The sequence below is a fragment of the Telmatherina bonti genome (genome assembly GCF_933228915.1).
Source record: "Telmatherina bonti genome assembly, chromosome: 12".
Lineage (NCBI taxonomy): Eukaryota > Metazoa > Chordata > Actinopteri > Atheriniformes > Telmatherinidae > Telmatherina > Telmatherina bonti.
Window position 1 is genome coordinate 19,686,916 of NC_136610.1, and position 13,274 is coordinate 19,700,189.

A 13,274-nucleotide genomic window follows, 5' to 3' on the forward strand; every position below is an offset into this window, starting at 1 on the left:
TTTCAAAGGAATGCGATTTTATTAAGCACTTAACACTGACTTATAAATCATTCAAATGTAAAACTGAACCTCAAGAACCAGTGTTGTGTGTGCACATAACAGCCAACTTAGCAAAGAACCTCCTTCAAATCTTTATGCATTTTGTTACTAGCTGTTGCCAAGACACATAGTTTGTCCCAGTTTTTTATTTTTAAGTTATTTCTAAAAATACCAAAGATAACACAGCTTGCCAGATATAAAATACAGTTCTGATACTAAGAAGGAGATTACCAAAGAGCTATTTCTTTGAAAGTTTGGCATACTGCAACACTGTATGGTTTTAAGAAATGGTTTCCATGGCAATGTGACAATCTGGAATCCATTTTTAGGAAAGGGAAATGGTGAGGGAAGGTCGAGTTGTGCCACGTGACCCACAAATAGGACTGAAAACCAGTATCAACATTTCTTACTGAGTGATAATCCTCCCCACAACCCCAGCTTGCCACTTGCAGAAAAGCAATTGTGTTTCACACATGATGCATATGTTGTCCACATGGCACCACATGTGGAACATGTCCTTTATTATGTGATCCCATATAAAAAAACATGTAGATTTTCTGTAGGGATTATATTTTTTCTTGTTTATTGTTTTAATTGGATTCCGATTAGTTTCAGCAAAACTGCAGTTCTTCTTCCTGGAGTCTGACACATAAAATGTGGAACATTTTCAATGATAAACAAACATAAAAATAGAAAATAAAAACAAAATAAATTGTAACCCTGTTACACACACAACTATAAATCAAAATAATGCAGATTCATACATTCTACTACATAGTGTCAATTAACTCAATGTATAGTTATAACTTTAGCCAATGAACCATTTTACTGAAATATTTATACAATATATATTATTTACTAATAATAATTTTCAAGCAGTGTTGGATCATCTTGTCAGAGAATGTATAAAACAAAGCCTGAATCCAAAGATCTGACTTGAAATGTCTTTTAAGAAACCTGGAAAACTATTCCTGAATGCTATTTCAGAAATCACAGGAAAGCCTCTTGAAGGGTTTAAACAGAATACTGACTTTCAAGGTTATTTCAATTTTACCAATTATGTTTTTGTCTCACATTACTGTATTTTCATTTGTGCTTATGAAATTAATCTTTCAAAATAAATGACTGCACCTATATCTGGTTTTCAGTGTGGTGGGCTTTTGCAGGGATCTGTATAAAGATAACTGAAATAGATATGTTTTTCCAAAGATACTTTGTGTTGTCACACCACAGGTTTTGAGTATTTGAGTGCCATAGAAGCATAGCCACATGATAATCATCTACCTTTATTTATGTAACTAATAGACTGTCAAAACATACATGTACTTTTCATGAGGCAACAGAGAAATTGAATCAGATTGAAACAGAATGAGTCGTCATGCAGGTTTTATCCTTTTGCTGAAGATCCCGCCATCCACACCACACACTGACATTTTTGATATACTATTCCCGACACATGGTGAAAATCACATGCTGGTGAGAGAAGTTACACTGAGCCAGCTAAGGTTAAGTAAACAAGCCTTCTGCCAAGGACACGCCAATAGACTCTTCTTTGATTTACACACATGCAGTGCGTAACACACTGATGGGCTTAGGGACATGCCGGACTGTACTTAAAGCATTAGGCTCTGTGATGCAGTCATCACTGCAGAGCCAGCGTGGTATTACATAACTTGATGTTAAGCTGCAGTAGAACCTCTTGTACTTTTTGTTGCTGTTATTTTACGTTGTCATGTAAAATGTTCAATTGTAGTCCGAGAAAATATTTTTCATGTTTTCATAAATTCGGTCATTGCAATGACGAGTTTGACGTAAATTTTGTGCAACTCATCCAATATGACTCCACAGCGGCTCTTTATGATGGATGACAGAGAGATGATTCAAGACAGGGTGGAAGATCCTGTCAATATAGTAGAATTTCAAGACGCCACGCTGGCTTGGGAAAAGGCGCGCTCCCCGGTTACAAAGCCAAACCCACCTCCCAAGAAGCGAGGAGGGATGAAACGCGTGCTGCGCAGGGAGAAGCTTAGTCTGTACATTTCCACAGAGGACAACAAGGGAAACAAAGAAGGCCCCAACGGACAAAGTCTCCTCACAAACATGGAGCAGGAGAGCCCACAAAGCACAATCTCTTCCACCCAAAGCATACGACCCCCCCTACATAAGACCCTGCACCGCATTAATCTACGCATCAAGAAGGTATACAAGGATCTATATAATTACAAATATGTTGATTGAGCGAGTGCATACATATTAACCTGCATCGTGTGGTTCATTTTTAGGGTTCTCTGGTTGGAATCTGTGGAGGTGTTGGGAGTGGAAAGAGCTCTCTCCTTTCTGCTCTGCTTGGACAGGTCAGATCAGCTTAATGTTCATGCAAACGTTCCTCCTCAAATAGCACAAACATCAACATGCTTTTCTCCTTTATAATTCTGTATTCAGAGGGCTCTTCAGAGTGTTGTTTCTGCTTCCAACCTTCTGTTTATGTGTTGCAGATGACCCTGTTAGAAGGTAAAGTTGCTGTCAGTGGGGGTTTCGCTTATGTGTCCCAGCAAGCTTGGATTCTCAATGACTCATTGAAGGAGAACATCCTGTTTGGAAAAGAGTATGACTCAGACAAGTAAGATCAAAATTTGTATAATGTTGCTACATAAAAAAAAGTACTCTTAAGTCTTTGATTTATCTCTACTTATTCATTCACATTTGTTTTCACATCAGATACAGTACGGTGCTGGAAGCATGCTGTCTCCTCCAAGATCTTGCAGAGCTTCCATATGGAGACATGACAGAGGTTTTGTGTACTGCCTTATAAAAAAAATAACTGCTACCTATGGTTTCTAAAATATCACATTTCAAAAACCTCTGCTTTCTCTTTCTAGATAGGAGAGAGGGGTGCTAACCTAAGTGGAGGGCAGCGTCAGAGGGTGAGCCTGGCACGCGCACTCTACAGTAACAGGCCCATACTTCTCCTGGATGACCCACTCAGTGCTGTTGATGCTTGTGTGGGTTCCCATATTTTTAACAAAGCCATCCGGGGGGCTGCCAAAGGCAAGACAGTGCTCTTTGTAACTCACCAGCTGCAGGTGAGGACCTCTAACTAGTTCTCATGGCTCTTAAGAAAACAAAGCAGTTGCAGCTTTTCTAAAAAACAGAACTTACACTGGTGAAAATATCTTTGTAATGATAATAAATATGTATATATATATATATATATATATATATATATATATCATTTTTTTCATTTTGCCTTTATAAATTTTTTTCATTTTTAGTATCTTCCGGAGTGTGATGATGTTATTCTGATGAAGGACGGCCAGATTGCTGAACACGGCACCCATGCACAGCTAATGGGTAAAGAGCGTGACTACGCCACCCTTTTCAACAGCATGCAACAGGAGGTACGGCCTGGAGCGTGTGAGCAACAAAGGCAGCTTTTTTTTGAAGAAGTCGTCTTTGTCCCTGCTACACAGTAACATTGAACATAATAAGCTGAATAATTCACGAGTGCAGATAGACGGATCCAATAGTGGGGAAATGTTAATGCATACAAGACCTTTCATTATTTATGCGTGCATTAATTCACTGGTTAGCTGCAGCAGATCGTGTAACCAATACCTCTGTTAACTTCACCGTGTTGCTGTTACGACTCTGATTTGTGTTGGTGGCACGTTTTCAAACTAGCCCTTCGTTCCTGTTTCTGTGTCTCAGAATCTGGTTAAAGAAAATTTAAAAAACAGACAGCAAAGGGACTGTGCGAAGAAGGCTGACAGCACAGCTGATGTTGCCAAGGTTGAACCACAGGTGGAAAGAAAGAACAGAGGTGAAAGAGCCTGTCACTTTTCATTCTGCACACATACAATGGCGTTAAATGCTGTTTTCCTTAAGAGCGCTTCTGGTGTAACTTCTCTCTGGCATTTTTCTCTTCTCTTCTAGATTCAGAGCAACTAATGAAAGCTGAAGAGAAAGGCTCTGGTGCAGTCGCCTGGTCTGTCTATGGAGCCTACATCAAAGCAGCTGGAGGCCCAATAGTCTTTATTATCAACGCCTTTTTCTTCCTCTCCACCACAGGCAGCATTGCCTTTAGTAACTGGTGGCTGAGCCACTGGATCAGACAGGGCAGCGGGGTAAGTTGAGAGATGATCCTGCTTCATTATAGTCGATGCCTCTCTTTAGTGTGTATTTGGATCCTAAAAGAGAACTAAGTACTTTGCTTCAGTGAGTTGTAGTTGCAGACCGAGCATTAATCTGAATGTGCATGATTAAAAAAGTAACAGCACCTCGGTAAACTTAATTAAAAACAAGCACAAGCAGCAGAGAAACAGATGTGCAGGCGGTGGCTGCTGTTCAGAGATGTGCATGGAATAGTAAGTCACCAGGCTGACTTTTTTGGGGATTTTAATGTGCTTTTCCTCAGCCAAACTACACTTTTCCCAATTTCATTAAAGCCAAATAGGATTTTTTTTTTTTTTAATTTTTTTCCTTGTTCTCTAATTTGTTGCTCCATCTGCCCTCAGAACACATCATTAATCTTGGTGAATGAAACAGTGGCGAGCAACAGCATGAGGCTCAACCCTCATATTCAGTACTACTCAACTGTTTATGTCATCTCCATGGGAGCTGCTTTGCTGCTGAAGACAGTGAGAGGACTTGTATTTGTGAAGGTAAGCATCTTTCTGTCACACAATTTATCCTTTTAACCACTGACGAACTTCAAATTGATACTAAAATCTGATAGATTATTAGTGCTTTACAGTCAAGTGCTCCTCCCTAATTGTCTTTGCTGTCATCTGTTCATGCTCTCGTGGTTCCTGCATTATAATGGAAAAAGGCTGCAGGCCAAATCCATTTAGTATTTGTCCACTGCTACTCCTCACAGCTTTAGAAAGGCTGTGTGTGTCTATTTGTCTGTCTGTGATGAAATAAAAAAGAAAGCCAGGCGCTTGTGGGTGGGTGTGCTCATCCATGCCAGAGCCCCCCTCGGGTGTGCTTCCTCTTTTTCACACTAACCCATCCTGACACAGCATTGCAGAGGTTAGTTCCCCATGTTAATGTGTGCCACTTGAAATTGCTAATTTTTCAAAGATGGCTAATCCTTTTTTTTTTTTTTACCTCTAGCTGTGATGGGATCTTTGTGAGTGTTAAATATTCCATTAATAGAATTAATTTGTTCTCTGCTGCCACATATAATTTTTGTCCAATTCGGAAAATGTCTCTTGCGCATTGGGTCATGACCTTTGTGTAAGCCTCCCAGAAACCCATTATAAATGAGGATTTGACAGCCTGCCTTGTGCGGAGAAAGAAAATAGCCACCCACCACCTTGCACATGCACAGCATATGGCGAGGCAGTCTTTGTAACTCTGCAGGCAACATGAGTGTCACTGTTTTGTGTGATTGCTGGATGATTTCCTTCCAAAGATCTGTTTATCCAAGCCATGATTGTTTCCATATGTTTGTTAAAGTTGTTTGTTTACACATGTCAGGTCTCATGTTGAAACACAGGATGTTGTTTGCGTTGACAGTGTTTGGTGAAGGCTGCATCTGTGCTCCATGACAAGCTGTTCCGCCGGCTCCTCCTCAGCCCCATGCACTTTTTTGATACAACACCTCTGGGTCGTATTCTGACCCGCTTCTCCAGGGACATGGATGAGGGTGAGGTTTGATTTGTCTCGACTGTGAACCTCTCCCTGAGGAGAGCTCTCAGTCAGCGAAGTCACTGTGGTTGACAAGGTGTAGTAGCAAGACACAGTGCGATTTGACATGGAGTATTTTCCCCTGTGAGCTGCTCTCTGTTACCCACTTCACTAGTGTCTTTGCATGACATGTCAATATGTGACATGTCGATTCTTTTATTGTTTTTTTTTTTGTGCTTGTTTTAAATGGTAACACTTCTTTTTAAGCACAGTTTTTGCTGTTGCCCACAGACCCTCCACCCAATGTTTCTCTCATTTGCAGAAAATACATCCGTATGGGACTTTCTGACCAGCAGAGAACTAATTTAATTTGAGATTGTGGACCACTTCTGTTTGGGAACCAGAAAAATGAATTAAATATCCATGTTGACAATTAAACTGAGTATCCATCTGCTTGTCATGAAGCTGATGTTTAGATCTGGTTGGTAAGAATCAGTCTTTGAGGGTTCTGAACCAGCCACTTTTTTCTCAAACTACTCTGAACTTTGTCTGTAAAATGTTACACACACTGGTTCTCTGTCGGTCAAGGTTTCCTTTAAACTCCATCAGGACTCATTCTGGTATACCTGCTCCTAAACACGCATCTGATGTGGTTTCATCTGTTCTCTCCACAGTGGATGTGCATTTGACCATGCAAGCTGAAATGCTGCTGCAGAACCTCACCCTGGTACTCTTTTGCTTGGCAATGGTGGGCATTGTTTTCCCCTGGTTTCTGATCTCAATCCTGCCCCTGGGTGCCTTCCTCTGCATCGTCAACCGTGCATCCAGGTCCGAATCTCACCACACTTCTTGTTATCATAACTACATAACATAGTGCTTGCAGGCAAAGTTCAACCCTTTTTTTTTTTTTTTTTTACAGTGAAAGTCTCATTTTTTCCCTCTTATCTGCAGCTGGGATTGATTTTAGTGATTTGAATGAAGTTTGTGATACTGGTGGATCTAAAAAACATTTGATGATTTGGTGATTAGGTTTAGCAAAATATTTTGATCATTATTGTTTATTTGATATCAACAAAAGAAGTAATGCAGTAACCTTTTTTTTTTTTTTTAAATGTGGGAAGTCACGGGTATCTGCAAAGTGGTAAATTTAGCAGAAGTGCCCTGAATGATCCAATGACTCTGCTTTGTCATTATTTACGTTTTTGCAGCAGTTGAGCAATAAAAATGAGTCGACCAAGGGGAACTATAGCCCGCTTCGTGGTGTCCTGGGAAATAACCACAGTATCATGTTATTTTCTCTTTATATGAGAAGAACATGACTCTGTGTTATTGTTGTGCTGATGTAAAGTCTGGGATTTCAAAAGCAAGATATATGAATTCATGAAGTATGAACAGTCAACATCTGCGTCTTTGAATATCAGATCCTGTAAAAACATACAACCCCAACTCCAAAATTGTGCAAAATGCATGTTTCCATTAACTTGTATAGACGGCACAGTAAACTGTGTTATCTGGGATTTCTGGAAATTAACCTGAAGCCATGCAGTGATTTCCATGACAGAATAATATCTGCTTTTAATGCAGTGCTGCCTGAGGCCCAGAAATTGCAATATCCAATATTGATTTTCTGCCATGTCCCATGTGCACAGAGGTGTTTCCAGATTGTCTGAGTTTTGTTGACGATATTATCTGCTGTGAATGAAATATTAGTCTTTGCATGTTGATTTACAGAACGTTTTATGAATTATTTCACAGTCTGCAAACAGTTTTTTGCAGATTGCTGAAACTCTGCCCAAACTGCTGTAACTTTTTTTTTTACCTTGGAGAGACACTGCCTCTTTAAGGTGCTCTTTTTTTCCACAGCAAATTGGTTATTAGCCTGTTTTTCTTTGTTAGAGGTATATTACAGTGTTTTTATGTGTCAAAGTCTGGTGATATTTACAGGCAAAAATGTTCATCTTCTCTCTTTTCTTTCCATATGCATTAATAATAAATAATAAATTGTCTGCTCTGCGATCACTTTCATTTAGATGCACTTATCCGGTGTAAACTGCAAGTGATATTCAAGATATACTTTGTTCGTGTAAACAGAACAGGAAGGAGGAGATAATCCCAAGTGGTTAATGAGAGGTACTGATAACCCTCAGCAGAACAGGAAGCAATACTGTATCTTACAAAGTCACAACATCCTGGGAAAAGTGTGGATGTTTCGTTAAAGTGGATCTTCCATGAAAATTGTTCATTTTTAAAGCAGCTTTTATTGAATTCTTAAATGAAACTGCTCAGGGCATAAACATGTTTGTGTGCATCATAGTCTGGAAGCGAGGAAGTGTCATGTTCTTTCCTCATCTCCTCTCAGCTTTTTAGAGAAAACCAAATGATTCATGGCAGGCTTGTAATCCCCCATGCACTATTATTCTGACTACAGCTAAAAGCAGACATACGCTTCACCTTTGCCAGTAAACCTTCCCTCGCTGATGGTTCATTTGGCTACCGAGTGTGTGGCTTTCTGCTTCTGACCGTTGCTCGTGACATTACACAGTCATATGTCAGAGGAAAAAGGAAGCAAAACAGAAGCTGTGTTGCGGACCATATCCCTGTCTGCGTGTTGTCTCATCATTACCTGTTTGCAACACAGCAGAGTTGTTGGAGCTGAAGCATTTTCCAATCCCACACTCCTCAGTTCTCTTTCATTACTAAGATGGAACAAGATTTTACAAAACTGCAAGTAAAATGTGACAAACGTGCTTTGGTTCTTCAAGTGGGTCAAATTACTTCTACAAAGCTTCATGTTTCATGCAGGATTTCAGCATTCAGATTTTTGCACATGCTCTGAATTTGTTTAAATGACTTCAACTTCAATGTAATTTATTTGGAAAATTTGCTGTGCACATGCTGGAGTATGTTTTTTCACACAATACGCTCCCATTTGCGTTGGAATTAGAGTATAATGACTCTCAAGTCTGACTCAGACTTCTCTGAAAAGGATTTTTTCAACTCCAAATTGATTAACAGTTCAAACTATTATACAGTTTTCATGTCATATTAGTCGTATTTGTAGTCATTGCAATTGAAGTCCATATTTAAGGGGAAAAATAAGTTAAATATAAATTATTATTGCCTCTTTCCAGGGTTCTCATTCGCGAGCTGAAGCGTCTGGAGAACATCAGTCAATCACCTTTCACCTCTCATATAACCAGCAGTCTTCAGGGACTTTCCACCATCCATGCCTACGGAAGAGGGCACAGCTTCCTCCAAAGGTGAGCACAATGGTATCTGTCAGCAACGGAAATCATTAAACTTTAATTTAATCTTATCTCCCCTTGTAGTTTCTGACTGCAAGCTAGAAAATTTGCCCTGAAGCAGGGAAGCACAGAACCCCACATGCGTTTGCTTGGCTGAAATTGGTCTACAGTATCTCCCTTCCTTTTACAGATATCAGGAACTGCTGGACACCAACCAGGCTACCAACTACCTCTTCAGTTGTGCTATGCGCTGGCTGGCTGTCCGCCTGGACCTCATCAGCATCTCTCTTATCACTGCTGTAGCACTCCTCATTGTCTTCATGCACAATCAGATACCACCTGCCTATGCAGGCCTGGCTATATCGTATGCAGTGCAGGTTTGTAAACAATCACAATGGAGAATAACTGAAAATATCCAGCTGTAGTTTTCTGAAACGCTGAAAAGTTTGTAGTTTGAACCTTCACACAGCTATGCCTTACTGTTTGGATAGATACCTACAGAGATACCTCACTTGACATACTTTCTCTGTTCTCTAGGTGAATATGGTTTGAGCTGAGACTATGTCACATTTTCTCATTCTTAAAATTTGCTACCACAGTCTACAAAAAATTAGTCTGATAGTTTAAGATGGCCAGTTGGTTAAAGTTGGAGTTGACAGGAGGTTTTATTTTATCACTGGGCATAAACACAATTGTAACTTCCAAATATAATTTATATGTAGTCGAAGAGGAAATAAAAACACCTCTAGAAACGTTGATGAGACTTCAGTAAATCTAATTTGGAACGGTTTTGCCAATTGTGGGTGCTTCGAACCAGTTACATTAACAAATTTATAAACAAAAGCTTATTTCAGCGAGGTCAAGGTATATCCCAACAAAGACGATTGACTTGTATGCTGTCATTGGTTGCATTTTTTTAGACTGACCAAACTTTCAAATTGCATACCATAGCTGCAGCAATCCCGCCATACCTTAAAACAACATCAAGTCATGAATACTTTGTTAAACAGGCATTGAGAAATGGTCTAATGTCATGGGAAGGGGTAGTTCACAGTGGATGAATGTGTTAAACCAAGAACTTTAATCCAGAGCAACAACATTTGTGTTCTGATAATTTTAATTTTCTGGCTCCAGATTTCTGCCATCACAGATTTATTGTGGGTAAATGCTGCTTATTATTCTTTTTACCAATTACTGATTTGCCCATTAACCATTCTGTCCTTGAGGTATTCTCTTTTTTTTTTTTTTTTTTTTAACATTCAATGATTCACCTACAGTTTTAATCAACATAGTAATAAAGGTCATGGCCGACAACTGAAATCAATTAGCAGGACTGTGAAGGAGACATGTCAGTGATCTATTTACTTTTCACTTGCTGAATCCTAAATAGCTAGTGCTTCCTTGTAATGGATGTTAATCATTAACTTCTTAATGTTTTCATTGTGCTGTGCTTCCAGTTGACCGGCTTGTTTCAGTTTACGGTGCGCCTGCTCGCTGAGACTGAAGCTCGCTTTACATCAGTTGAAAGGATCAATCATTACATAAAGGTAAAGAGCACTGATTAGTTCAATGGTTGTAAATCTCACTCTCACTGTAATAACATAGCAAAACCATTGTAATGAGCAAATTAACGCAGCACAAGTTCAGGTCCAGACTTATGTTTGTGTGATTGTAAATGTGTGATGAACTCAGCAGAAAGTAAACAGAAACTCTTTACATGCTCTAAAGCACATGACAGGGCTCGTGTTACACAACAGCCATCAAACCACAAAAATCAACTCAACTTTTTTCTACTCAAGTGTCAAATAAAGCTAAAAAGAAAATCATTCCAATTACGTTAGGAATTTTACTCCACTTCAGAGATTTAGTCTTTCCTTTTTAGAAAGAACAATGCCAGAGACCGTCACCTTTCATTGTTTCAGAGTCTTGACAATGAAGCGCCCAGAAAAAGTCCTGAGGCAGTCACTCCTGCCCCCTCCTGGCCTCAGCAAGGAAAGATCAGCTTCCAGGATGTGAGCATGCGCTATCGACATGATCTGCCACTCGTGCTTAAGAACCTGTCTTTCACTATTCTGCCTGAAGAGACCATTGGCATTGTGGGCCGCACAGGATCAGGTAGACGGACTGTCTCTGTTCTCCAGGAACAGCGTTCAGCTTATATTTCCATCTCTTTTGTAACTTTTTTTCACATGGCATCTTTTCTCAATGTGTTTGCAGGAAAGTCCTCTCTGGCAGTAGCTTTATTCAGGCTTGTGGAGCTGAGTGGAGGCTCCATCATCATTGATGGGATCAATACTGCCCAGATTGGCCTGGATGACCTGCGGAGCAAGCTTGCTATTATTCCGCAAGAGCCTGTACTTTTCATCGGCACCATCAGGTAATCCAGTGATAATTACTTTCACAATCAGTTGTTATAAATAATGGATTTTTCTGCATTAAAAGAAAATTTTAAGACTAAAAAGCATATCAGCACAAATGGATGGAAAAAAAACAACATCTACACCATAGCAACAATACAAATCTGTCTAATGCAGTGATCACACGCTCTGGTCCTCGAGATCTACCATCTTGCAGGTTTTAGAGTTTCACTACTGCAACACTCGACTCAAATCAATAGCTTATTAAGAGGCTGCTGCAAAAGTTTACAACAAGTTGTTGCAGATCCTTTTTTTAATTCAGATCAGGTGGATAGTATCAGGAAAACGCTAAAACCTGCTGGACAGTGGAGCTCGATGACCAAAGTTTGTGACCTCTCTTCTAATGAAAACGGAGTTTTAGCATGCAGCCAGTCGGTGAAAACAAAATTAGAGTTATTAAAATATATTCCTTTGATTCTCCCCATAAATATGCACAATTCCCCCTGATTGCGTTACACTGAACAATTTTAGCTCATATACTCCTTTCTTGGTGGGGCAGTCTGTTTCTATTAGTTTGACAAGAATAAGTTCTTCAGAAACATTATTTTTTAGAACAAAATAGCTGCTATTAGCTTTATGGATATTTATCACTTAGGCTTCATGTATCCATAAATATGTCCTGGTTATTGATGGTTCACAGGTCAGCAGTGCACCAAATGTCACTTTAATGCAGAATATTTAATTTAGTAATCAATATCATTATTATGGTTGATATCCCAACAGGAGCAATTTAGACCCATGGGATCAATACTCCGATTTGGAGATCTGGGAAGCTCTTGAGAAAACACATATTAAAGAAATGGTGAGTGATATAATTATTGTATGTGAAATTATATTTCCTATGGCTACGGTGGCTGTTCTCATGTGTCTGTGTGTCCCTCCTTCCCTCCTCAGGTCAGCCAGCTGCCTCATTCACTCCACTCTGAGGTGACTGAGAACGGGGAGAACTTCTCGGTGGGAGAACGGCAGCTACTCTGTGTGGCCAGAGCCCTGCTGAGGAACAGCAAAGTAAGGATTATATAATGTTGACATTCTGTATTCACATTTTCAGCATCTTTTTGTTAGAATTGGTGACAAGACCTTTAGTTTCAGTTAATGAGAGGATGTAAACTTGTCTCATCCTTCATGGGATGTCACTGCCACCTAGTGGTGGGTACTTTCCTTGACTGCATCATTTATACTGATATGATGGTTTTCTCTTAAATACAATAAACACATACACCATGATTTCAAAACTGTCATTATTTTCATTATATGTACTCTTGCTGTGACATTTACTTTTTCTTTTTTCATTCTTTTAGATACTAATACTGGATGAGGCAACAGCAGCAATTGACACAGAGACAGATCGTCTCATCCAGGAAACCATTTGCTGTGCATTCGGCAGTTGCACCACTCTCATCATCGCGCATCGTCTCAACACTGTGATGAGCTGCAGCAGGGTCCTAGTCCTGGACAACGGCCAGGTGTGTATAAATGCAGTTTAGCTGATTGCACAATTGACTGTGCTGATTCAAACTCATCCCCAAGCTTAAGTGACTCCAAATTTACTGAGTGAATTTGAGCTGATAAATGGGATAAGACGTTGCGTGCTTTGCTTCCGTGGTACTCAAGCTCGCCTTGCAAGTAGAAAACCGTGAGCAGCTACAGGGTTGTAGTGAGCATGTAATCATGGTCAAATTACAAAATTTCATTTGCTGCTCTAATCTCTGAATTCAGATTAAGTTAATCAGAAATCATTTGCACTCAATTTGTCCAGGTTGCTGTAACAAAGCAGTTTCTACATAGATTTACATGAATATGACTCATTTTTGTCTCTAATAGGCAGCTTTAAATAGCCTTCTGCTTTCCATTTTGGCTGTTCCCTTCACAGGTCATAGGAAATAATCTAACCCGATCTTCTGAATCCTCGTCTCTTACACCATCTAATTTCCTCTCCTCC

At 39.7% G+C, this 13,274-nt stretch overlaps 1 protein-coding gene across 4 annotated transcripts in view; it reads left to right on the forward strand.

Moving 5' to 3' along the window:
• LOC306762959 (ATP-binding cassette sub-family C member 5) overlaps positions 1 to 13,274 on the forward strand; it is a 28,865-nt gene that overhangs the window by 10,106 nt on the left and 5,485 nt on the right. For 3 of the 4 annotated variants that reach the window (XM_079249615.1, XM_079249616.1, XM_079249617.1), the window contains exons 10-28: positions 1,888 to 2,238; positions 2,322 to 2,393; positions 2,535 to 2,659; positions 2,758 to 2,830; positions 2,919 to 3,122; positions 3,312 to 3,437; positions 3,748 to 3,859; positions 3,973 to 4,163; positions 4,554 to 4,700; positions 5,560 to 5,689; positions 6,345 to 6,498; positions 8,802 to 8,930; positions 9,106 to 9,292; positions 10,373 to 10,462; positions 10,838 to 11,030; positions 11,133 to 11,292; positions 12,056 to 12,134; positions 12,227 to 12,340; positions 12,634 to 12,798. In XM_079249615.1, the coding sequence (XP_079105741.1) occupies positions 1,888 to 2,238; positions 2,322 to 2,393; positions 2,535 to 2,659; positions 2,758 to 2,830; positions 2,919 to 3,122; positions 3,312 to 3,437; positions 3,748 to 3,859; positions 3,973 to 4,163; positions 4,554 to 4,700; positions 5,560 to 5,689; positions 6,345 to 6,498; positions 8,802 to 8,930; positions 9,106 to 9,292; positions 10,373 to 10,462; positions 10,838 to 11,030; positions 11,133 to 11,292; positions 12,056 to 12,134; positions 12,227 to 12,340; positions 12,634 to 12,798 (2,802 nt within the window). The remainder of the gene's footprint in view (positions 1 to 1,887; positions 2,239 to 2,321; positions 2,394 to 2,534; positions 2,660 to 2,757; positions 2,831 to 2,918; positions 3,123 to 3,311; positions 3,438 to 3,747; positions 3,860 to 3,972; positions 4,164 to 4,553; positions 4,701 to 5,559; positions 5,690 to 6,344; positions 6,499 to 8,801; positions 8,931 to 9,105; positions 9,293 to 10,372; positions 10,463 to 10,837; positions 11,031 to 11,132; positions 11,293 to 12,055; positions 12,135 to 12,226; positions 12,341 to 12,633; positions 12,799 to 13,274) is intronic. The other variant, XM_079249618.1, reaches the window with a different exon arrangement.